This window comes from Pelophylax lessonae (genome assembly GCF_965119305.1).
Source record: "Pelophylax lessonae genome assembly, chromosome: 13".
Classification (NCBI taxonomy): domain Eukaryota; kingdom Metazoa; phylum Chordata; class Amphibia; order Anura; family Ranidae; genus Pelophylax; species Pelophylax lessonae.
In genome coordinates, this window is record NC_138780.1 from 111,495,705 (window position 1) to 111,522,631 (window position 26,927).

The window sequence follows — 26,927 nt, forward strand, 5'->3', positions numbered from 1 at the left end:
GGCAGTTCCCTTGGCAGTGAAAAATGCTCATATAGAACATTTTTGTACCACAGTTTAGGAGAGCTTTGGAGTGTTAGCGTTTTTTTCTGCCAGAAATCTCCAAAGCGCAAACCAAAAGGGCATATTTTCTTCACTTTAAACACTGAGCTTAAAATATGCCTCTAAAAGTCCTTATGTGCATGAACACAGAGGCAGAACACAAAACTCCTGTAGAAGCAGCGATTTTTTAGCCATAGTGCATGAACCCTTAGAGGCACTATACTACACATGTTTTTTTTTTTTTTTTTTCTGTGTTTCATTTATTTTGCTGGATGGTTTACATTTATGATTACTAAGATGCCACTAATTATTGACTGAATTTTAAAGAGGGTTGGAACCTTTTTATCCCATTGCCTCACTTACAGACTGTTTGAGTGAGCTTAATTTCTGCTTAGCATGTTTGGATTTTAGATTACAGTGGAGGAAATGTCCATCTCAATAATTCTTCACCAGTGAATTCAGAGTATTGGACATACATTATGCCATTGCCCCTATCACTTAAGATATTGGTTATTCTTTAGGATTTTTACTGACCTGCTTTGTCAGTGATTCAGAATCTATTTTAAAGCAAAACTGAACTAAAAAAGTGAAGGTTTGCTATGTTATAAGTAAAATGTAGAAATCCTAATTTACCAATGTAGTACCAAAGTAGTACAAATAAAAAGAAAAGCCTTGCAAGCTACTATGTGTGTTCACAATCAGCTAGTAAAATGCTTCTGGCATTGTTCACATCCCCTTAAAGTTGTGCACAAATCGATTAAAAACAATATTCAGTATGTGCCGCGCTGTGCAAAGCTATATGAACATAAATAGTCTGTACAGTCATCATCCACATAAATATCATGTCGTAGTCCACTTTCTCGTTGAAGTGCTCCAAAATCAAACCAGATGTGCCACCACACCCATGCCCCCCCCCCCCCTGTTAGGTGTATCCTCACCTCTATGTGTGTGACCTCACATTTAAATTTGGTCAAACAATGCTTTTAGCCTCTTCAGGGCTAAGTTTGTGTAATCTAGATCTCCCAAATCCCTTTTCCTTCCATAGAGTGCCTCCCCATCAGTGGGTATCATCAGGGTGCATATAGGGTAAAAGAGACAGATAGAGAGGACTCCTTAACGTATCTGAATCAAATCAGCATCCCACATAAGCTACTTCAAATGCCTAGGGCCCCTCCACCAATCCTTCCTCATCCACACAAGAAACTCTTCACTCTCTACTTCATATTATTGGAATCCCCAAATGTACTCGCACAGTCTCCCGAATATACACAGGTGTGATGGTTAGCAGCCCCTCCTTTTACACCTGTATGAGTTTGGGAGACCGTGTGTGTACATTTGGAGATTCACCTAATATGAAGTAGAGATTGAAGAGTTTCTTGCGTGGATGTGGGAGAATTGGTGGAGGAGCCCTAAGCATTTGAAGTAGTCCATGTGGGATGCTGGTTTGATTCGAAGACATTAAGAAGTCCTCTCTATCTGTCTCTTTTTACCCATATGCACCCTGATGATACCCACTGATGGGGAGGCACTCTATGGAAGGAAAAAGGATTCGGGAGATCTAGATCATACTAACATAGCCCTAAAGTGAAGAGGCTAAAAATCACTGTTTGACCAAACTTAATTGTGAGGTCACACACATAGAGGTGAGGGGAGGGAGTGGGAGCACAGGTGTGGTGGCACATCTGGTTTGATTTTGGAGCACCTTAAGGAGAAAGTGGACTAAGAAGTGATTATTTATGGTGATTTACTGGTGGGGTCACATCACACAGGAAGTACACCAACTGTGTACAGGAGGACATTATATAGGCACTATCAATTGCATGTATATTGTTCATTGCCACTGTGATCTGTATTGACACTTAATGATTTGTTGTATATTGTTTATGCACAGAGTATTTTTTTTAAGTTTGTATAGCTTTGCACAGCACGGCACATATATTGTGTAGATTCAAATAGTAGCAGAGTAGTGCCCTGAAAAATGTATTGCACTCTTCCTGAAAAATAACAGTGCACCTCCTTGTACGCAAGGATGCCTAAGACTCCTGTATCTACAGTCTCATAGTTATGTATCTGATGTGTGTGTGAGGTCATCTAAGGTACTGCTGTTTCTTACTTCTCATTGGAGCAGTAAGATTTTGTTTTGTCACTACTATTTACTGGAGGCCCTAACATGAGAAAGCAAAAGCCTAGCCTCTAGGAAGATGACAATGTCAATACAGAGATACAGTGCAGAACAAGGGAAATTTTTGAGCTGCAGGGAGACTACAGGCAATACTGGTGAATGGTGTTTTTCTCTCTGCTGTCCTTTTATATTTATAATGTATGGGTGTATTCCCTGAAAAATGAAGGGCTGCAGGTGGCTGTATGTGGGTCTATGGCAGTACTAATTTATATATTTTTCTTTTTCTATATATATTATTCATAGTTTGTATTCCTATATTTATTTAATAACTGTTTTCTTCATTTTTTATTCACTTTGCCTTTCTTCTGATCTGATCAGAGGAGATTGCTGATAAACGGATGTTGGGCGTTTGTTTTAGCAGCCCCTGAACTCTCCTCTATGTTATCTTATCTGTTAATGTACACTGAGTAATTTATAGTTGTTTAGAGGCAATTGAGTTTGGTGGCATTTTTTTAAAAGCAAAAAATTGTGTTTGGGATGGAAGTTTATTGGCATTTGAAGCGCCAAGAGTGTGCAAACGCGTCTAAACACCATACCTCGCATTTATAAGCTTTTCGTTTATAGGTGTTTTTAATGGGGATACATTTCTGACCATTTTACAATGGAAAAAAACACTTCTAAACATTAAATGCCACTAAACGCACATAAGCATGGCATGTAAACGTGGCAAAACTGATGTTTTAACCATCGGTTACGTGTGCATGAAGCCTTGGCCATCTATTGCTAGCTGCAATCAGCTTGCAATACATCACTACAGCAGTAAAAGCTGGGCAGAGCTGCAAAGCTTTGCTTGACACTCAATAGTGTATTGCAGTGCAGGGACATCACTCGTATAGTTACCCCACAGTCACTGAAATGGAATGGAAGTACTGTTTTTACTTTTACAGAGTGCTGTTATGGCAAAAGTTGTGAAAGCTTCAGAAGCCCAAGAGCCCATGAACAACCGGCAGTTACAGCCCTTCCCCCCACAGGGCCACTATCCCAGTGTTGTTTTAAAATTATACTAGGGACTCAAGTGGTTAACAATTCATAAAGTGGCACTCAACAAGCTTATTTCCTGAAAAGTCCACAAAACAGTCATTCAGAAGCACCTCATGTTATCTGAAGAAGAGCACCAGGCATAGGAGTAAAAAACACAGTTTATTTATTCAAATAGTATAGTCAATATATTGCACATAAAGGATTACACAGTATTGCCAGCTTGCCAAATTCGAACAAAGCAGTGACATACCCTCATATAGTGGAGTGTATCCAAACCCAGTCTCATGGTATGGGGAACTAATATGGGTAACTAAGATGTTACCTCTGTGACTGCTGATGAGCAAAAGGGAATTCCGGTGTCTGCCAGGGCTTGGCCCACAGATAACTGTGGACAAGAGGTGGCATGGGTTGTGATCCGGATGTGACGTCACAGGCTGGCGGAAACACTCCAAAGGAAAACCGCTGGAAGGGCAAATTGCTGGCCGGTCTGGCAGCAATCAATCACAAGTAGATGGAAGGATAAAAAAGTAAATTGTCCTTACTACATGTTTCAGGGCACACCCCTTTGTCAGGTCAGTCACCTCTGGTCCACAGTTATCTGTGGTCCAAGCCCTGGCAGACACCGGAATTTGCTCTGCTTATTAGCAGTCATAGAGGAGACATCCAGGATTAGTTCTACATTCCCCATACCATGAGACCGGGTCTGGATACACCCCTGACTCCGCTGCATGAGGGTATGTCATTGATTTTTTTCCGATTTGGCAAGCTGGCAATACTTTTTAACCTTTTATGTGCAATATATTGACTATAGTATTTGGATAAATAAATAGTGTTTACCCCTATGGCTGGCATTCTTGTGACCTTGGAGATAACATGTGGTGCTCCTGTATGACTTTGTTTTATGGATTCCTCATACATGTTCATATGAGTAGTGAGCTGCCTGTTGTGGATCCATCATTCAATATGTGACCCTAGTGCCCCTGCTATGTGTTTGCTTTATTTCCTGAAAAGTCATTACCTTTTTCTTTTCTTTGAAAAAAATAAAAATTGAGTGTTGCTTAATATTTAAATGTACATGCATGACAATTACCACAAACCCTTGACTTAGAAAAGTAGGTACAGTACAGAAGATGTGGGAATACATTTAGCATCTTGTGCTCCATTTTTTTAATTTTTTTATTATGTTTCTATTTTAAGATATCTGTCACTGAAAGAAGGATAGGAAAGGTGCATTCCTTTCTTTTATGTTAATAAATAGTAATATGCACAATAAAATATGCTCTATTAATATTATTTATAAACCTGATTTTCAATCTTTTTCTTTACAGGCAGCGGCCTGCCCTAGGAGAATGTCTGGCAGCTCTAGCTGGAGCTATTCCTGTGGCTTTTCTTGAGCCATCGTTAAACCACAACAATCCACTCTCCGTTTTCAATACCAAATCTCCTCGGGAGAGAGCCAGTATGTATCCTTCCCCTGCCATGCTGTATAACTTTTATGATAATCTTTTATATCTTGTGAGATTAGGGCCTTGTTTAATTAATAGGTGAAAACAAATTATCCAGAATACATAGTTCCAAACGAGAAATAGGTTATTTGGTAAGGATTTTTGTTACAGATTCTAGCAAGATCAAATCATGTCACTTTATTCTTTAGTTTGCTGACTTAAATACGTGACAGAGTTTTGAACACCTAATACAATATATATTTTCCTTTATCATCAAATATATCTTTGTTGCATAAAAAACTAGTATCCTTGTTGTCATAGCAACAATACAGATTCATTGCTAAGAGCATCACAAAATGCAACAGAATATTGCATTTGCTAATACACAAAAGAGACTTTGATTAGTGCATTATGAATGCAGTATGTAATCATCGTTTCTCATGAAAATACTACTAACTTCTAACTATTGAAGTGTGAGGTTCTATAAGGTGTCTATTGAGGACATAAGAAAATGAAGCTATTTGAGTTAGAACTACTATTCCAGCCACTGAGAAATAGAGACGTGCAGCAATAAATGTAAAAAAAACACAGTTAAAGGGTATCCAAACCTAAAAATACAATTTTAATATATAGTATATCAGCTTGCTAGTCCATAGATGTGGTGGCTGCATTTGTTTTTGTTTTTTAGGCTATTAACTTCTGCAACTAGTACAGAAAATCTGTTTTGATCGCGCCAGAAATGCAGCATCCTTTTGTCACTTTCTGTGAGTTAACCAATAAGGAAAAAAGTATTAAACATTTTTTTTAACTACTAATATTTTATTGTAAACTATTAATTTATATATATAATATATCTTTATATATTTATATAATTAATATATAAAGATGAACAAGGCAGGAATGTTTGAAGTCCAGCCTGGGTGGCAGCCATGGCTTCCATAGATACTCTGGAGGAATAAATGTAGCTACCCAGGGTCTGGAAGTGTGTTGTTTGTAGAATTAGCAGGTAATTATAAAAGGCAAAAAGCCAGAGAAAGGAAAAGTAATGCAGTGACCTCATCTAGGAACTGATAAGCTGCAAAATATTAAATTTTTTGTGGGGGTTAGATATGCAATAACATACCTTTAAAGCTGGCCATTGATGGGGTTAAATTCGGCCAGTTCAGCAGGAACATTTTGATCCATCTATAGGCAGGCTGGTTGTACAAAAGTTGATCTCACGATTGACGTTTGTACAACCAGGCTGTTGTAAAATTTTCACATAAGTGGGGCCTCCGCCTATTGCCGGCAGTGCTGATGAGTTTATTCTGATGGTGAGTCTGCTGTCAGAATACAATCGCTCCTCAGGTGGGATTCCCCCATCCACATTGAGTGTGTGGAGAGGGTAAATTGATTCATTTTCTTTTGTTCAACCCACTGGTTGAACAATAGAAGATGAATCATGTATGGACTGCTTTTGTGCATCCTAATGAATTGGCCTAGATGCATTTTATCTTGTAATCTACAGTAATTGTTGATTTATTTTTAAGTGAATACAGAATACTTACTTAGCAAAGTGAATAGTGATTTAAGCAGGGTATGCACAGACATTTTTTTGACCAGCAGGTTGAATGAAAAAACGCTAACAGATCCCTGCATCTTTGCAAGCAATTTTATGGATGCAGGGATTTCCCACACCGCACTACTGTATTCTAACAGCGAGGACTCCCCCCCTATCAAATTAAGCGAATCAGCACTGCAGCCATTGTCTGCAAGCACTGATCAAATGCTGCTTTTCCAGTAGGACCGGTAAAAGAAAAAAAAAACTACAGTTTCTGTTCAAAAGACAGGGGTACACATGTACCCAAACTTGGTTGGTTCCTGCTGAACTGGCTGAATTTCAAAATGGGTATACTGAGCTTTGTTTAATAAAGTCAGATTGTGTGGTTATCGAACGGATAATGAAAAAAAATGTTTGCCTTTTGTTCTACTTTAATAATAGAAGTTCATATAACAAATGCTACTGTGTAAAATGATAACAGAAACTCTATAGAGCCTTTATACAAAGAAGGCAGAACAAAAAAAGAAAGGCCATATTCCAAATTAAGTTCAACCTTAGATTAACTAAACCTAAAGATGAAGTGGTTTTATATGTATTAGTAAGCTACAGATGATTTGATACATACTGGGGGGGGGGGGGGATTTACTAAAACTGGAGCACACAAAATCTGGTACAGCTGTACATAATACGCAATCACCTTCAAACTTCAGCTTGTTTAATTAAGCTTTGGCACTAAAACCTGGAAGCTGGTTACTATTGTTATGGAAATTTTTCTATTCACCTCACTTATCCACTTAATAATCAGTCTCATAAATCATAAAGTGATTATAACCTTTTTTGTCTATAAAATAATCTAGCCAATGCTGTTGAGGCTATTACTATTAGAATAAATAATGAATGATAACTGCTAAAAAATAAAGATCTAATTTATTTTACAGAAAAGAAACTTTAGATGAATCAATTATGACATAGATGATAAAATCTTAAAGAAAACAGTGATCTTTACAAATAGTGTTGCAAATGGACAAAGTTACACAGAACAATACACAAGACATAGGCGTCATCTCACACAGAGAAGCTGTACCTTAGGTTACCATTTTGTCCAAAAAGTTGGAATAGCAGGAAGAGAGGATTTTTACCTTACACAGGAACTATACATACCACCATGTGTCTCAGCCAGAGTCAGGAGAAAGAGAAAGCATGTGGTCTTCGCAACCCTTATTATTGGTGAAGACCCCTCCCTTTGAGCATACCATTTATGGTCAAGGACTTCCTGCTCCTCAACCCCTCCCTGAGCATACCACAAGATAAAGGTTCATTTACCATTTATGGTCACATACTTCCTGTCCCCAACCCCCCCCCTCCCCAGTACAGTCTAACAGTCTATTACCAAATGGTCAGCTTAAAGAATGTTAATTAGGTTTTTGGTCCACCCTCACATCCCCCGCCCTTCCAAGTGATTGCCTCCAGTCTGTTCTGATGCTTTGGAGTCACAAAAAAGTTCAATATATAATGTTCAGTTCAGCTTAAGAATATTAGAATTCAATATTTCTATTATATTTCCCCTTAAGTTCATAACTTTGAACTTAAAAATTTGTACCCACCCACAACAGCCCAGAACGTCCAACCCCCCCCCACCCCCCACCACCACCACCACCACTGCGGCCTCCACTTCTTTTCTTGAACACGACAAAACTCTTATCTGTTCTTATGAACACATCAACATAAACTTGAGACTGAAAAGTCATAGAAATCCTGGTGTCTCTGAGAACTCACATCCGGACCATAAGTGCATGTGCAACGATGTTTACTCACTCCACTGCCTTGGAAGAGTGGAACTCCAACATCGATGGCGGGATCCTGGCATCTTTTAACCCCGTAGCAGTGGAATGTTGTGTGATGTGTGCAAAGATTGGATCGGACCACGAGATGGCACTTTTCAACATGGTTAAGGAAAGTTCAGTCTTGCACCTTTGTCTCAAGCTATGGTCTGGTGGTCGTTGTTGCTTCTTCAGGTGGTGGTAGGGAAGGCCTCCGGACAGTTGTGCATGAATACACAAAGAAAAGGGTGAATGTCAAAATACAGTTATTGGGGGGGGGGGGGGGGATCAAGATTGTTGCAGTTGTGTGGCCGTTAAGGATTATTTCTCATAAAGACTATAATGTTAACAGGTAAAACTCAGATTAAAGCAGTAGGCAGGTTGAGGGATGTAAAATATAATAACATAAGACCTGGATTTACAGGGATACTCTTTTTTCATTGGTTGTGAAATATGGTTCTGTGGGTTCCCACCTGACTTTTGAAGCTGAGTCAGGAGGAATGTCATAATTCACAAAAGAAAATTATATGACTGGTGTCTTAGTTACTTTATCTAAGAGAATAGAGGATAGAAATCAAAAGAAGAACTTAGAGAGCTTAATATTAAACTAGGAAAGGGAAGAAAGATAGGCAAGTAATGAAAAATTAGTACAAAGGATGAAGGGAAGAAAGATAGGTAAGTAATAAAAAATGAGCAAAAGGATAATACAAATAAAAATGAAAAATAAAAAATATAAAAATTAAAAAATATATATATATATATAAAAACTACAGATTTTATGCTGCTCCAACTAAGATTTTTAAAGAACACATTCAACTTTGGATAGTCACAGAGCATTGAATCTGTATTAAAAGAAAAAAAAATTCACTAATACATAGTTGCCCTTAAATCTATTGTTGACTGCACTGAAAAAGGAGAGCAAAAACAAAAAGCATTGCAGAAACTACTATACAAAAAGGGCAACTCCTCTCCCTCACTAGTGATCAGCAGTAAAAATTTGCTGGTCAGGTACACAGATAGTAGGGAGGGAGTAACAAAAAGTTGATCAAAAAAACTTTTAGAATTTAGGTAAACCTGACTACACTTGATTACTCCAATTTAGAGGCTTCTCCCAAAAACAAAAATTCAAAAATGTAGTTTGTTTTTCCTGTAACTTTATATTGTTTTAGGGTCCTCTATTAAATTCGCACAATACCCCACATCGGTCTCCTAATAGTTACCCAAATCAGGACAGCAACAGGGTGGAGTTCACTAAAGCTGTGGCCCTAGGACTGTATATGCCCATTAAAAAAAAACTTAACCTGAGATATTTGGATTCATCAATTTTGATCTCAAGATATTACCCAAATCATCCACTCTGCTCCTCCTAAGGCATCCTGATCTCAAGCTCCCTTGTTACCTTCTCCCAGGCTCACCATCAGGACTGCTCCAGAATCTATAGAAGTCCATACTCCAGTATGTCCAGCCAGCTCCTACCCCCGTCCACCACTAAGTGATCCCTGAAAACTCATTTATTCAGGGAAGCCTACTCTGCTTCCACCAAGAACCTTACCTCAGCCAACTCCATCAGATCATTTCCCCCTGCAGCAATTATCTTTTTGTACAACCGCCTCCCCTTGGATTATAAACGTCTTAGGTAGGGCCGTTCTATTAACGTATGGCAGAAACTGCTCTTTTCAAATCCTGTTGCCCAAAGTCAAACTACCAAACTTTTAACTCTTCCCCAAATCCCAAAGGAAGTTTCTGTAGGTGTAAAGGGATGTCATGTTTGGTATAAAGTATTTTCTCTGGGGTAATAAGGGTACGTCCCGGTGTTCCTGCTATATCCATGCCAAGGACAAGAGAAGATGTGCAATAGATCCCCGAGGTAGTGTACCCCGCTGAGTAAAATTTAACCTGATGCTGAACACAGTGCATCACTAGACATTTGATAGCAGCACCAGTGCCCTGGTTTCAAATAATTTTAACTTTGTTTAGGACAGGTTGGGACAATACTTCGGCATCCATGACACATGACCCCTTCCTTTTCCAGCATTGCTGACTCATGATTCTGTACTGTTTTCTTTTACATAACACAACCCTTTCCTTTCTCCAGCATCCATCAGTATTAATCATCTGAGGTTGTCCAGACTCCTAAACCATCAGAACATAATGGACTCTGGGGTGTAACACTGTAGAGTCGGATAGGATAGTACCCAAATTGACCAAGGTATACGCATGATGTTCAGTCCCTGCAATCAGGGACGAGAACAGTGCAAATCTGGTTTTGACAGCCATGGAACTGAGTCATCCACAAATACATATGACTCATAGTAAACTTGGATACTACTCCCATCTGCCTGTCTTTACAAAGTGGAAATTGCCCCAATGAGAACAAGGCAATCACCTATCCTGGGTCCTGGAACACCTCTCATTGTACCTGGGTGCTGGACAGAGTAAGTGGGATTTTCTAACCCCTTCACCAACATGTAGCTCCAGACTCCCCAATGTGTTCCTGAGTACCTTCAGGTCGATAGTGTTTAAAGCACCCAGTGCCATGCCTCCAGCTCCTGCAGTCTCCATTCAACCTCTCTTTCTCCTGACTCTGGCTGAGACACATGGTGGTATGTATAGTTCCTGTGTAAGGTAAAAATCCTCTCTTCCTGCTCTTCCAACTTTTTGGACAAGATGGTAACCTAAGGTACAGCTTCTCTGTGTGAGATGACGCCTATGTCTTGTGTATTGTTCTGTGTAACTTTGTCCATTTGCAACACTATTTGTAAAGATCACTGTTTTCCTTAAGATTTTATCATCTATGTCATAATTGATTCATCTAAAGTTTCTTTTCTGTAAAATAAATTAGATCTTTATTTTAGCAGTTATCATTCATTATTTATTCTAATAGTAATAGCCTCAACAGCATTGGCTAGATTCTTTTATAGACAAAAAAGGTTATAATCACTTATTATATTTATGAGACTGATTATTAAGTGGATAAGTGAGGTGAATAGAAAATATTTTTTACGAGCTTCCCATTTTTGACCATGGTGAAATTTTTTTTTTGGGGGGGGGGGGGGAATTAATGGTATACCATAAACAAAATCCACGTGGTAATTAGCTCAACAATTTTTGGTATTTGAAAAAGTGCAATGTTCCAAAACAACTAAGAAAAAATGTTTAAGTCTTCTTTATGGGGGGAGGGGGGGGTGTTGGACCTTCTGGGCTGTTGTGGGTGGGTACAAATTTTTAAGTTCAAAGTTATGAACTTCAGGGGCAAATGTAATAGAAATATTGAATTTTAATATTCTTAAGCTGAAATGATCATTATATATTGAACGTTTTTGTTTCACTGCTTTTTCAATGGGACGTGCTAGACGGAATCGAGCTATGTGCCCAAATAGTCCACATGCATAACATTTTATCTTATATAAAGTGGTACAGTGTCTCGTAACATAAGGCTTTGTTTTAGATGACTGAGAATGTTCGATGACTACGACTGGAAAGGATCCAACTGGATTAGAAGCTTTTTCTGGTACTTTACAAGATATAGGGTCATTTTTGTGAGAACTCCTACCTTCCATGGACTTATCCCTATTGGTACATACATTAGGTGTGGGTGTCCCACTGACTTCGGACATAACCAAATCAGTTGCTTTGCTATCCACTCTTTTTGAAGACTGAGCAAGCTGCTCCTGGCAGCTGACAGATAATGATTTTACTTCACTTTCTGCATCCTTCAGTCTTTTTTCCAGCTGATGAACTTCCTCCTGTAATCTCTGGTTTTCTATTACTAGGTGGCGGTAGCTAGCCTCAGAATTTGACTTAGAAACTTCTAAAGTACTGATGTTACTTTTGGCTATTTCTAGAGCTTCTTTTGGGGACATGTTTTGCAATTTCAAATGTTCATACTGTCTACTTATCCACCTGACCGCAAAGATCAGTGGAGTCTTTCCCGCTCGCTTACTATAACATTTTCCAGTGAAGTTTAATTTCATATCCTCTTCCATCAGAGGAGCAGAAAATGCTCCTTCTGCCTGGAGACTTTCCTCCCTTAATTCCAGCATGGCATCCGTTCCCTGCCTTGCTGTTCTACTTTCCTCTTTTGGTTCCTGTGCCTCACAATCTTCCAGTAATTCACCTTTTACTGGAGTATCAAACTTGGAGCTTTTTTGTTGCTCTCCCTTTTTGTCAGCTGCTGAAAGGTGACAATTCAGATCAGCGCTTGAGCATTTTGCTGACAAGGACTGGGCAATTGCATGACAAGTCCCGACAATTGCTTATTGTCCCCCTGTTCATAACTGCCAACACTTTGGGGTTGTGACTTGTGGGACAGTTTCTGCTTGTCCCTACTTTGAAGTGTTGCTTGGAAAGATTTCTCCTTAAATCCCAAAGCAAAAGCATTCACTTCCTCTGCCCTGTTCAATGATTCTAGCATCCATATACTCCAAGCATCTCTTTCATTTGGGCGTGTCATCTTTTTATGATGAGCATACCACAGCTCCTCCCATGCTTTAACCTTAAATGTACCTTTTTTTAGAATACTTCTTTCCGGTCCAGTGATCCCAATCACTAATATATCGTACCACCCAGGGTCCATATTTATCGATAATCTCTTCCCTTGAGGTCAGTTGGTAGGGTTTACCACACTTAGACTCCCTCGTTGAGTTAATACTGTTTCCCATCCTTTATGGATACTGGACCCTGAACTGATTTCCCAACCTTAAGCAGTTGTCCCCCAGAGGTAGCTAATCTCTGGCCAATGATTGGGTTGACAGGTTCCGCCCCTGTCACCGTTACCAATTTTTCACTACTTGTCAGAACAGGAATTTCCCTATCCTGACTATAGTCTTTCAAACCCACCTGGAGACTCCCCAAACTCTTAATAGTTCAAATCTCCCCCATGGACTTTTCCGAAGTATTAAAAAAAATGCTTAATGTACGACTATTATTTTGGTTATCTCAAGAAAGGTATAAATACACCTACTGAGGTGTACAGAGCCGCGCTCATCTAAAGTGCACTGTGTGTTTTAAGATTGTCAAACATTGTAAGCCATTGACAAATAAAGTTTACAAATGAATATAAATATGTCAATATATAAATATAAATATAAGGTGCTTCAACAGTTGATTAAAGTGCATAAGCAATTATAAAGTGCATCAACAATAAGTGAATAAATATAAAGTGCATCAACAATAAGTGAATGAATCACAAATAAAGTCCCATACACCAACAGAATTTACTGTAGTCTCTAAAGGATTCTTCCACATATAATCAGATCTTCAATCCCTTCACCACATGGACACCCAATGTGTGAAAAGGCTTACCAGAAAACACCGACCCCTTAGTTATAGGGGGTCAGTATAAGCAGAGTAATAATCAGAATTCAGAGTAGATCTGAGCCCTCCTGTAGGATCCACTTTACAATCGCCTGTGTACAGATATGCTCCAGACTCCTTAGCCAGCCCCACGACAATATAATACCAATCAACTGTCCAGAGAAGTCTCGCCAGAAGTGGTCTTCATGGAAGAATTGCTGCCAAAAAGCCACACCTCCGATAAGGAAACAAGGCTAAGCAACTCAACTATGCTGTGACCCCCTATAACTAACTCACACCTATATGTTGCACTTTATGGTTCATTTATTTATTTATTTTCTTGCATAGGATTTACACGGTTATATATTGATATCTTGCCATTTGCGCAGGTACTGTTGGCGATTAACACCAATACATATATTATCTATCTCAAGAAAGGTTAGCATAAACTTGGATACTCAGAACCCTTCGAGTGCTTGGAGTACAGAGGGCAGTTAATAAAGGCACAATTATTTGCAAAACGATTTGTAGCAGTTACAATATAGCCAGCGTTCACAGGTCTAATTACAAACCTTACAATCTATTCATACACATCAAGATTATTCAGTGTGACTTAGGCTGGTCACACATGTTCAACTTTCTTGTACAATTCTATTTTAATTATACTGTTCATATCAGTCTCATCAAAGGTATTAGTACAGACAAAAGGTAAAAAGAAATGCAAGTTCTTTAAGAGCTTACTAGTCTGAGACAGAGGTAAAAACAAAGACAATTAGCACTTCATAGATCAGCTCTGTTTCCACATAAATATTTACTTCAAGCTCCTCACACGGGGCACCATCTGTTATGGAAATTCAAATCACTTATCCACTTAATAATCAGTCTCATAAATCTAATAAGTGATTATAACTAGAGTTGAGCAGACACCTGGATGTCCGTGTTCGGCGGGTTCGGCCGAACTTGAAAAAAAAAGTCCGGGTCCGTGTCCCGGACTTTTTCCGAACTTTACCCGGACACCGAACCCCATTGAAGTCAATGGGGACCCGAACTTTCAGGCACTAAAATGGCTCTAAAACACCAATGGAAAGGGCTAGAGTGCTGCAAATGGCAGCAAAACGTAGTTAAGAGCATGGCAAGTGCTCTGCAAACAAATGTGGATAGGGAAATAACTTAAAACAACAACAAAAAACAGAAAAATAAAACAATGTTCTTCATCTCTGAAGGACAAGGCCCATATGGAGTAGGAGGGAGGTTGAGGTGGTGGTGGATGTGGCGGTGTCATAGGCGTGCGCACAGGGTGTGCCGGGTGTACCTGGGCACACCCTAATCACCTAGGGCACATTAGCATTATCGCTCTGTTTGCCAGTGAGGAGATGGGAAAGATCTCCCTCGGACCTGCTCTGCCATAAGAGAAGTGCCACACACTTCTATTTCACTTTGCCAGCAGGGAGAGTAATGTACCGGGGCCATATACATGAGGGCAAACACATGCATGTGTATTTAAACTTTGGCGTGCACACCCTAATGCAATAGGCTGCGCACACCTATGGGCGGTGTAGGTGGAAGCGGCGGTGGAGGAGGACGAGGAAGCCAACACTGCTTTTTTTCAGTCATTTTAAATGAGGGTACACCCCAAAAGAGTGAGAAAGATCAAAACTAGAACAATGGCTGGGTAAGGTCGGTATCCATCTCTATTCTGCACAAGGTATGGAAAAGTCCTGTGGGATCCATGCCTGGTTCATTTTAATGAAAGTGAGCTTGTCCACATTGTCTCTGGACAGGCAGCTGCGCTTGTCTGTGATAACGCCCCCAGCCATGCTAAATACACGTTCAGATAATACACTGGCTGCAGGGCACACCAGCACCTCCAAGGCGTAAAGGGCAAGGCCCATATGGAGTAGGAGGGATGTTGAGGTGGTGGTGGATGTGGCGGTGTCATAGGCGTGCGCACAGGGTGTGCCGGCAGGCCATGTGCCCAATTTGGAGACCCAGAAGTTGAAGGGGGCAGACCCATCATTCACTACATGTAGGCGTGTGCACACATACTGCTCCACCATGTTGTTGAAATGCTGCCTCCTGCTAAGACGTTCCATCTGAGCTGCTGGTGCTGCTGTTTGTTGTGGGGTGCTGACAAAGCTTTTCCACATTTCGGCCATGCTAACCTTGCCTTCTGAGGTGCTGGCGGTGCCCTGGTTGCGTTGGCGACCTCTTCCTCCTCCTCTGCCTTGGCCTTGTGCTTCCACTGTCAGGTGGGAATGCCAGCAGCATCGCGTCTACCAGCGTCGCTTGTACTCGCGCATCTTGCGATCGCGATCCAGTGAGTGAATTAAGGATGGTACGTTGTCCTTGTAACGGGGATCCAGCAGCGTGGCCACCCAGTAATCAGCACAAGTTTGAATGTGGGCAACTCGGCGGTCGTTGTGGAGACACTGCAGCATGTAATCGCTCATGTGTGCCAGGCTGCCCAGAGGCAACGAAAGGCTGTCCTCTGTGGGAGGTGTATCGTCTGTGTCCTCTGTATCCCCCCAGCCACGCACCAGTGATGGCCATGAGCTGGCCTGGGTGCCACCTTGCTGTGAACATGGTTCCATCTCCTCCTCCATCTCCTCCTCCTCATCCTCCTCATCCTCCAGAACTGTGCCCCTGCTGGACAATTGTGTCCCTGGCGTTTGTGGGTGCAGGAACCCACCCTCGGAGCCACTTGCGAATGACTGCCCTGAAAGCCTTGGAAATGTTACCACTTCATCCTCCTCCTCCTCCTCATCCTGTGCCACATCCTCTTCCATCATTGCCCGAATCGTTTTTTGAAGGAGGCATAGAAGTGGGATAGTTAAGCTGACAACAGCGTCATCGGCACTGGCCATGTTGGTGGAGTACTCAAAACAGCGCAACAAGGCACACAGGTCTCGCATGGAGGCCCAGTTATTGGTGGTGAAGTGGTGCTGTTCCGCAGAACGACTCACGTGTGCGTGCAGCAGCTGAAACTCCACTATGGCCTGCTGCTGCTCGCACAGTCTTTACAGCATGTGCAAGGTGGAGTTCCACCTTGTGGGCATGTCGCATATGAGGCGGTGAGTGGGAAGGCCGAAGTTATGCTGCAGCGCTGACAGGCGAGCAGCAGCAGGGTGAGAACGCCGAAAGTGCGCACAGACGGCCCGCACTTTCTGCAGCAGCTCTGACATATCGGGGTAATTTTTAAGGAACCTCTGCACCACCAAATTCAGCACATGCGCCAGGCAAGGGATGTGCGTCAAACCGGCTAGGCCCAGAGCTGCTATGAGATTTCACCCGTTATCGCACACCACCAGGCCGGGCTTGAGGCTCGCTGGCAGCAACCACTCATTTGTCTGCTGTTCCATGCTCCTTCACAACTCCTGCGCGGTGTGTGGTTTTTCCCCCAAACAGGCAAGTTTTAAAACTGCCTGCTGTCGTTTACCCCTGGCTGTGCTGAAGTTGGTGGTGAAGGTGTTACACTGACCGGATGAGGAGGCGGTAGAGGATGAGGAAGCGGAGTAGGAGGAGTTAGGAACAGGAGGCAAACTGAAGCGCCCTGCAATCCTCGGTGGTGGAAGGACATGCGCCAAATTGCTATCCGCCTCAGGCCCATCCACCACTGCATTTACCCAGTGTGCCGTTAGGGAGATATAACGCCCCTGACCGTGCTTACTGGTCCACGTATCGGTAGTTAGGTGGACCTTGCCACAGATGGCGTTGCGCAGTGCACACCTGATTTTTTCCCCCACTTGGTTGTGCAGGGAAGGGATGGCTTGCCTGGAAAAGTAGTGGCGGCTGGGCATGACGTACTGTGGGACAGCCACCGACATAAGGCTTTTAAAACTGTGCGTCTCCACCAGACGGAATGACAGAATTTCAAAGGCCAAGAATTTTGAAATGCTGGCATTCAGGGCCAGGGATCGCAGGTGGGTAGGGGGGTACTTCCTCTTCCTCTGAAGTGTTTGGGAGATGGAAAGCTGAACGCTTCCACGGGACATTGTGGAGATGGTTGGTGACCCAGGTGGTGGTGTTGCTGACAGATCGTCTGTTTGCGGGGTGGCAGGTGCCGTTATCACTACAGAGGTGAATGGAGAGGCCGAGACTGCAGAAGAAGAGGAAGCAGGAGGAGCCAGAGACCTTTCTTGGTTTTGAAGGTGTCTACTCCACTACAGCTCGTGCTTTGCACTTAGATGCCTGATCATGCAGGTTGTGCTCAGGTTGAGAAGGTTTATGCCTCGCTTCAGGCTCTGATTGCACAGGGTGCAAACCACTCGTGTCCTGTCATCAGCACATTTTCTGAAGAACTTCCACGCTAGAGAACTCCTTTGAGCTGGCTTTGGTGCGCTCGTTCCCTTGCTGCGTTGGGCAGTAGCAGGCGTAGTGTCTAGGGCACGGCCGCTCCGCTTCTGCACCCTGCTCCCTCTTCTGCTGTGCTGGTGGCTCTGTGCGACCACCGCCTCTTCCTCCAAACTACTCAGGTCACCTGCATGACCTTCCTTCCATGTGGGGTCGAGGACCTCATCGTCCTCCACATTATCTTCCACCCAGTCTTCACCTCTTCCCTCCTTGTAGGTCTCCACAATTCTGAGTGCCGCAGCAGTTGGCACCTGCGTTTCGTCATCATCGGAGACGTGCTGCGATGGTCCTTCCATGTACTCCTCTTGAGAAATAAGTGGTTGGGCATCGCTGCACTCAATCTCTTCCACTTCTGGGGCAGGGCTAGGTGGATGGCCCTGGGAAACCCTGCTGACAGAGTCATCAAAAAGAAGAAGAGACTGCTGCATGACTTGGGGCTCAGACTGCTTGCCTGATTTGCAAGGGGGTGAGGTGAAAGACGGTTGGACATTGGCTGCAGGTGCCAACTCTGACCTTTCTGCAGTAGACTGGGTGGGAGACAATGTGAAGGAACTGGAGGCACTGTCAGCAGCAAACCAATCTACTATCGCCTCTGGCCTCATCACTTCTAGAGGCGCATGATGCCCTACCAAATACTGCTGCAGGTTCTGTCGCCTACTCACACTTGAGGAAGGTGTTTAACTTGTGCGTGTAGCTGGCACAGATCGACCACGTCCTCTCCTTGCAACAGGAGCTCTACCAGCAGCACCACGACCCAGGCCACGGCCCCTATTTGACGGTCTCATATTTCTGTAATTTAGGATCTTGCCCTAGAAAGGTGTTTATTGAATAGCGGAACAAAACAACAACAGTATCGCACGGGTGTATCTCACAGTCAAATATGCAAACTATGACGCAATTTAATTTTTTTTACCCCAAAAGGGTGTATATTGAATAGCGGAATAGGAAAAATTTTATAAAACGGTGTATCTCACACGTACAAACACAGACTAGGCCCCGATTACAATTTTTTGTACCCTAAAGGCAGGATGAGGAAGAGGAGTAGGAGGAGTTCGGAACAGGAGGCAAACTGAAGCGCCCTGCAATCCTCGGCGGTGGAAGGAGATGCTCCAAACAAATTTGAAAAGGTGTATCTCACATGTACCGATACAGACTATGCCGTAATTTAATTTTTTACACTCCAAAAGGGTGTATATTGAATAGCGGAATAGGAAAAATTTTATAAAACGGTGTATCTCACACGTACAAACACAGACTAGGCCCCGATTACAATTTTTTGTACCCTAAAGGCAGGATGAGGAAGAGGAGTAGGAGGAGTTCGGAACAGGAGGCAAACTGAAGCGCCCTGCAATCCTCGGCGGTGGAAGGAGATGCTCCAAACAAATTTGAAAAGGTGTATCTCACATGTACCGATACAGACTATGCCGTAATTTAATTTTTTACACTCCAAAAGGGTGTATATTGAATAGCGGAATAGGAAAAAATTTACAAAACGGTGTATCTCACACGTACTAACACAGACTAGGCCCCGATTACAATTTTTTGTACCCTAAAGGCAGGATGAGGATGAGGAGTAGGAGGAGGTCCAAACAGGAGGCAAACTGAAGCACCCTGCAATCCTCAGCGGTGGAAGATGCGCCCCCAAAATTTGGAAGGTTTATCTCACATGTACCGATACAGACTATCCCGCAATTTAATTGTTTTTACCCCAAGGGTGTAGATTGAATAGCGGAATAGAAAATATGATATCAAAAGGTGTATGTATCTCACATGTACAGACCCAGACTAGGCCCCGATTACCATTTTTTGTACCCCCAAAGGCAGGATCAGGGTTTGTACGGTCCTTGAAAACCTGGAAAAGTTATGAAATTTTGAGATGACACTTTCCAGGCCTGGAAAGGTCATGGAAAAGTATGATTTTACAAATGTTTTGGAAAAGTCATGGAAATCTGGGGAGGAGCGGGGGGGAGCGGCGGGCAGCTGCGGGGGGAGCGGATGCTTAAAAATGTATTATTGCAAATGTATTATTTTATTTTATGATTGTGCACATTCATTTCTGGGTCCGCAGCAGCCGAGGAGTAGATCGTGCACCAAGCACCAATCACTGGCAGCACCAATGACAGGCAGCGGGGAGGGCCGGGCCGCGGTTTGCCTGGATGTGACTGGCCAGCAGCAGCAAACCAATCACAGGTGGCGGAAGCGTCACTGGAGGGCGGGCCGCATGAACGTGATGATGACGCGGAAGGGGGCGGTAACCGTTTCGGTTACCGCACCCCCGCGTCATCACGTTCATGCGGCCGGCCCGCTCTCCAGTGACACTTCTGCTGCCTGTGATTGGTTTGCTGCTGCTGGCCAGTCACATCCAGGCAAACCGCGGCCCGGCCCTCCCCGCTGCCTGTCATTGGTGCACGATCATCTCCTCGGCTGCTGCTGGCCAGTGACCGACCGTAGGGCAAACTGCGGGCACCTACTGTACCAGTCCTATACGGGAATGTTAAAAATAAATGTAAATAAATAATTAAGCATCCAATCCTGAGTCGCCTTTCTGTGAGAACTCTTTTCTGCCTCATGGGACTGTTAGGTTCGGCCTAAGAATAGTAAGCGCCGCATTTTGTCCAGCTGCACCATCATGACTGCCACCTGAACAGCTTTATTTGGGCAAGCAGGAGCACCACTGTTCTTTCTCCCAAAAGTAAGTGCCGCATTTGTGCACCATCAGATCTGTGCCATCCATACCAGTCTGCCTGCACCTCATGACTGTCGCTTGGGCCTAAAAAGATTACTGTGCTGCATTTTGTGCATCTGACTGTCTGTGCCATCCATACCAGTCCGCCTGCACCTTATGACTGTCGCTTGGGCCTAAAAAGATTACTGTGCTGCATTTTGTGCATCTCACTGTCTGTGCCATCTATACCAGTCCGCCTGCACCTCATGACTGTCGCTTGGGCCTAAAAAGATTACTGTGCTGCATTTTGTGCATCTCACTGTCTGTGCCATCCATACCAGTCCGCCTGCACCTTATGACTGTTGCTTGGGCCTAAAAAGATTACTGTGCTGCATTTTGTGCATCTCACTGTCTGTGCCATCCATACCAGTCCGCCTGCACCTCATGACTGTCGCTTGGGCCTAAAAAGATTACTGTGCTGCATTTTGTGCATCTCACTGTCTGTGCCATCCATACCAGTCCGCCTGCACCTCATGACTGTCGCTTGGGCCTAAAAAGATTAAGTGCTGCATTTTGTGCCATCCATACCAGTCCGTTCACAGTTACAGCAATGCCAGGGAAATGCAGCTTTAAAAATGTATGGCTTCATGACGAAAAGTATGAGAGGTGGCTGGAGAAAGATCAGGACCCGGGACGTGCTAAATGTACAGTGTCTCGTAAAACATTTGACATTTCGAACATGGGAGAGGCAGGGCTGTCTAGCCACGCTAAAGGTGCAAAGCACCAGTCTGCAGCTGCGGGCTCGACAGCTTCCAATCCGATCGCTGGCTTTTTCACCCGTGCGCCTGAAGTGACACCGGCTCACAGCTGCGGCAGCGGTGCTTCCACCTCATCTACTGTAAAACAAGGGACCATTTTGAGTCACGCTGTATCCAGAAACGAAACTCTAACAGCAGAGGTACTGTGGGCTCTAAAGGTGTTTAATTCACACTATTCATACAAGTCTTGTGAAGACACAGGTCAGCTTTTCCAGACTATGTTCCCAGACAGCAAGATAGCGGCCAGCTTTGCATGCGGCGAACGTAAGTGCTCATATTTATGCACTTTTGGACTGGCTCCTTTTTTTAAGAAACTGACTTTGACAGATGTATCGAAGCAAAGCGTCTATGTTATGCTCTTTGATGAAAGTCTCAATCACTATTTACAGTCTAAACAGTAAGACATGCATGTCAGGCTGTGGAACGGTTCCGAGGTGAAAACTAAATACATCGGCTCAGAGTTCATGGGCCATTCATCAGCTCAAGACATTGCTGAAAAAATGAATAACTTGCTCTCAGAGATTGGAATCAAGAATCTTGTCCAGATCTCAATGGATGGACCGCACGTCAACTGGAAAGTATTTGAAATACTCCAGAAGCAAGTGCAGGAAGATGCTGGAAAGTCCCTAATTAACATTGGTTCGTGCGGGTTGCACATACTGCACAATGCGTTCAGAAATGGATGTAAAGCCACCGGATGGGAAGTTGAACACGGGCTCTCTAGCTTGTATTGGCTGTTCCATGATTGCCCTGCACGTCACGAGGATTTTATGACAGCAACCGGTTGTAAAACTCCCATGCTTAAATTTTGTAAGCACCGGTGGATTGAGAATGTCAATGTTTCAGACAGAGGATTACAACTCTGGCCACACGTCAAACAATACATTGAGATGGTAGAGAGAGGGAAACTACCCAATCCAAAAATAAAGTAATTTGAAGAGGTGAAGATGCGCTGTGCTGATCCTCTCTTCCCAGTGAAAGTGGGAATATTCAACAGCATTGCAAGAGAAGTCGACCCATTCCTCACCATGTATCAGTCTGACCAACCAATGCTGCCGTTTCTCTCCGGTGATATGTGCAAACTGATTAAAGGTAAGGATAAACATAAATTCTGTTTTTGCTAATAATGTTTATTAATTTGATATACACTGCAGTGCATTACAATTTGGCTTGTAAATTAGCAAAAAACACTTAATTTTACTTTTTCATATGCATCATGGGACGATTTCTAAAGGAAAAGCATCTGGAAGAGGCCACATCCACTCTAAAGCTCCTCCATGTCCCTTATCAAGACAGCAGTCTGCACAAGGACTGTTCAAAGATTGACATTGGGTTTGCAGCAGAAACCACCCTGACCCAACTCAAGTCTTCCAAAAAAATTTCAGATAGGCAAAACCTAGAGATTAAGATGGACTGCAAGAAATTTTTGATCACACTCCTGGACAAGTTGCTGAAAAAGGCTCCAGTGCATCACATGTTGGTGAGAAGCATGCAGTGCCTTGACCCGAGACGCATGGCTGGAAGTAGTAAGGAACTCTGCGTAACGCAAATGAGAAGGATGTTGCACATACTTGTTGAGGCTAAACATGTAAATGAGGCAGTGTGCGACGATATCCTTAGGGAGTTTCGAGAGTTTTGTGATTTGGCTGCTCTTAAGGTGAAGTTCAAGGAATTTGACCCCAAAACTGATCGAGTGGACACCCTGCTGTATGAGACAATGGGAACAAAACCATCACTTTCCAGAGTGTGGAATGTGGTGAAGCTTCTTCTTGTGTTATCACATGGTCAGGCAAGCGTCGAAAGAGGTTTTTCAATCAACAAAGAATTAATAGTTGAGAATCAGAGGGAAAGATCTCTGGTGGCTCAGAGGCTCATTGTTGACCATGTCAGATCTGTAGGGGGCATAACCAAGGTAGAAATCACAAAGGAGCTGCTCCTTTCAGCTGCAGGAGCCAGGCAGAAGTACCATGGGTACCTGGATGAAGAAAAGAGAAAGAAAGAACAACAAGCTGTTGACTTAAAGAGGAAGGCTTTCACAGATGAGCTGGAAGATTTGAAAAAGAAGAGGGCTAGGATGGAGGTGGACATTTGTGCTCTCGGGAAATCAGCGGATGAATATGCTGAAAAGGCTGAATCTTCAGGCAATCTGACCTTTATCAGCAAATCCTACAGTTTCCGCCGTACTGCAAAAGAAAAGAAAGATTCTCTGCTGAAAATTGAAAAACAGATTGATGAGAAGCTTTCAGAAATAAAAAATTAAATGGTGTTGATTGTTTTTTGGCAATGTTTAAGTTAACTTGTGACTGTTATCGGGTCAATTTATGGCACTTTATGTTCAGAACAGTGTTGCTGGACACTTTTATTTTTTAGTTGCTTCCCCTTGATTTATGTTATATCTCCTGTGGATTAAGTTAATCCATTTCTAAGCGGTTCTCAGGGTTTATGTTATGAAACGTCGTTACTGTGCAAGCGTTATTTAAATAAATATTTCATATTCCACTGTACACTACAAAGCTTGTCATTTATATTAGTAAAAATATGCTGGGTATGACATAGATTTTCTTCTTATTTAACACGTATATATAGACATTTCATGAAACATTAGGTCATGAATATTTACGTGAAGTCATGGAAAAGTCATGGAATTTCATTGGTGAAAATGTGTATGAACCCTGCAGGATGAGGAGTAGGAGGAGTTCGGAACAGGCAGGAGGCAAAAGCGGAATAGAAAATATGATATCAAAAGGTGTATTTATCTCACATGTACAGACCCAGATTAGGCCCCGATTACTATTTTTTGTACCCCCAAAGGCAGGATGAGGAGTAGGAGGAGTTCGGAACAGGCAGGAGGCACACTGAAGCACCCTGCAATCCTCTGCGGTATGAGATGCGCCCCAAAAATTGGAAAGGTGTATCTCACACGTACCGATACAGACTATCCCGCAATTTAATTGTTTTTACCCCAAGGGTGTAGATTGAATAGCGGAATAGAAAATATGATATAAAATTGGTGATTTTTCAATAGCACATGTGAACACAGCAGTGTATTATATCAGTCAGCTCTGCTGCAGGCTATGAAGGGAAAAAAAAAAGAAAATTCCCCTTTAAGTTTGTAAAATCACTCAATAATAGCACATGTGAACACAGCAGTGTCTTATCACAGTCAGCAGCACTGAAGGAAAAACGCTGCAGACAACTGACTGATAAAAAAATATTTTTTTCTCCCTCCTCCTCAGCGGGCAAAAAGATTGTGTTCACTGCACCACCCCACACACAGCAAAATCGATGTAGAACACTGACCCTGCCTATTCTCCAGCCTCGCCCTAAAATGATCGATAAGATCGGTCACTGGCACTGCAAACCCCCCACACAGCAAAATTGATGTAGAACACTGACCCTGCCTATTCTCCAGCCTCGCCCTAAAATGCCCTAATAACTCGCCCTGCCTGCACTCCGACCTGACCCTGAATTCTTTTCGGACACAATATCATTTTTCACTGTCTGTCCCTAATCAGCAGCCAGCACGTATGATGTGTGCTCTGTCCCTATACTACAGCAGAATGACGCAGCGGCGCTCGGTCTCGAACTTATAAAGACATGGTCACATGCTTCAGATGGCCAATCACAGCTACTAATACATTAGTAGGCATGGCTGGGATGGCTTAAGGCACACCAGTTAAACGCTTGTTGATTGGCTGTTGAAAGCCCGCCATTAAAAGCGCGCCATTACATACAAACCCGGAAATAAAATGACCGAACACGGATTGTAAACCCGAACATACAGTAAAGCTTTTGGGTCCGTGTTCGGGTAACAAAAATCCAATTATTCGGTACGAACACGAATATTATAACCTTTTTTGTCTATAAAAGAATCTAGCCAATGCTGTTGAGACTATTACTATTAGAATAAATAATTAATGATAACTGCTAAAAAATAAAGATCAAATTTATTTTGCAGAAAAGAAACTTTAGATGAAACAATTATGACATAGATGATTAAATCTTAAAGAAAACAGTGATCTTTACAAATAGTGTTGCAAATGGACAAAGTTACACAGAACAATACACAAGACATAGGCGTCATCTCACACAGAGAAGCTGTACCTTCGGTTACCATCTTGTCCAAAAAGTTGGAAGAGCAGGAAGAGAGGATTTTTACCTTACACGGGAACTATACATACCACCATGTGTCTCAGCCAGACTCAGGAGAAAGAGAAAGCATGTGGTCTTCGCAACCCTTTTTATTGGTGAAGACCCCTCCCTTTGAGCATATCATTTATGGTCAAGGAGGACTTCCTGCTCCTCAACCCCTCCCTGAGCATACCACAAGAAAAAGGTTAATTTACAATTTATGGTCACATACTTCCTGTTCCCAACCCCCCCCCCAGTACAGTCTATTACCAAATGGTCAGCTTAAAGAATGTTAATTAGGTTTTTGGTTCACCCTCACTTCCCCCGCCCTTCCAAGTGATTGCCTGCAGAGTGTTCTGATGCTTTGGAGTCACAAAAAAGTTCAATATATAATGTTCATTTCAGCTTAAGAATATTAGAATTCAATATTTCTATTACACTATGCACAATTGCACCAGATTCTGTGTACTCCAGTCTTAGTTAGTATCCCCCACAATATTTTTTTTTAAAGGAATGCGCACAAATTCCTTGGGGTTGATTTATTAAAGGAGTATAAAATGTTCAGTTTGCTAAATGAATAAGTCACATTGTATCTGCAAAATCCTGTTTTTTTTTTTCATTTTGGATAGAGTAAGTGAGGGTTATAATTGTCAGTCATCTGTGTCCCATTGGGGAGAATTCCATTCACTTTCTGTCTCAAATCCAAGAGGTGAGAGGAAATCTCTCCAAAAGAAGGAAATCACTGATTGCCACTATGGCAGCTATAACTGGTGTTCTCATTGAAAGATTTCCCCTATATTCCTGTTCTTCTAACAGCCCAAAATTTGGGATTTCCTTTCACTATGATAATAGTCACCAGGAAAAATAGAGAGGATGCATCTCCCTAACAAGGACACACACAGCAATAAAAGCCTGACAGGTGTTCTACTCCCTTTCCATTTGCCTTTAGTTAAACATTGATTTTGATTTGACCTTTAATGTGTTCATAACGCTTCTAATTAAATGTTTTTAATGTATATATTAGAATTGTATTTTAAAGCATATCCATTAGTCACCAGCCTAGATATCTATCCATTTAATTTTATATCTTTTTATTTTGGTGTTATTGTGAAGTTTATTGTATTTTGCTTCACAATTATGCAATTTATGGGTGACACCACCACATTGTGCCGAAAGGCAGATTTTTCATAGTTCCTGCACTTCTAGACCTTTGGGGAAATTTTTAAAATACAGATTCATCACTTCAGAATGTGCAGAATAAAGATTCTTGGTGAATCTGCATAGACTGCCATATCCACCATACTATAAATAGGGTAAATGCATAGGGTACAGTATGTTTCTCATGAAAGAACAGATGCTAATGAATCCTGCTTGATTCAGTGATTGTGAAGGTGTATCTTCCTGGTAAGTGATTCACTGGTGAATGTGCCATTAAGTCAAATGAATTCCTTTATACATATGCCACTCAATGTATTTTATTTCCTGTGGTGTCTGCTTCTTGGTCTTTACCATATTCTTATTTTTATTGTTCTTCCTTCTTAAACTGGTTACTAAAGTATTTGTTGTAGGTGTAACAGAATTACATTTGCATAGAGACAGAATTAATGACAGGGAGTGAAAGCAGGTTTTGCAGTCTGAGTGCCTTGCATAAATATGAAACG

The 26,927-nt window shown here is 42.3% G+C and overlaps 1 protein-coding gene across 7 annotated transcripts in view; it reads left to right on the top strand.

The window, feature by feature from the left end:
* LOC309569543 (ryanodine receptor 3) overlaps positions 1-26,927 on the top strand; it is a 1,308,933-nt gene that overhangs the window by 960,323 nt on the left and 321,683 nt on the right. For all 7 annotated transcript variants that reach the window (XM_082275412.1, XM_082275411.1, XM_082275414.1 and 4 more), the window contains one exon: positions 4,531-4,661. In XM_082275412.1, the coding sequence (XP_082131538.1) occupies positions 4,531-4,661 (131 nt within the window). The remainder of the gene's footprint in view (positions 1-4,530; positions 4,662-26,927) is intronic.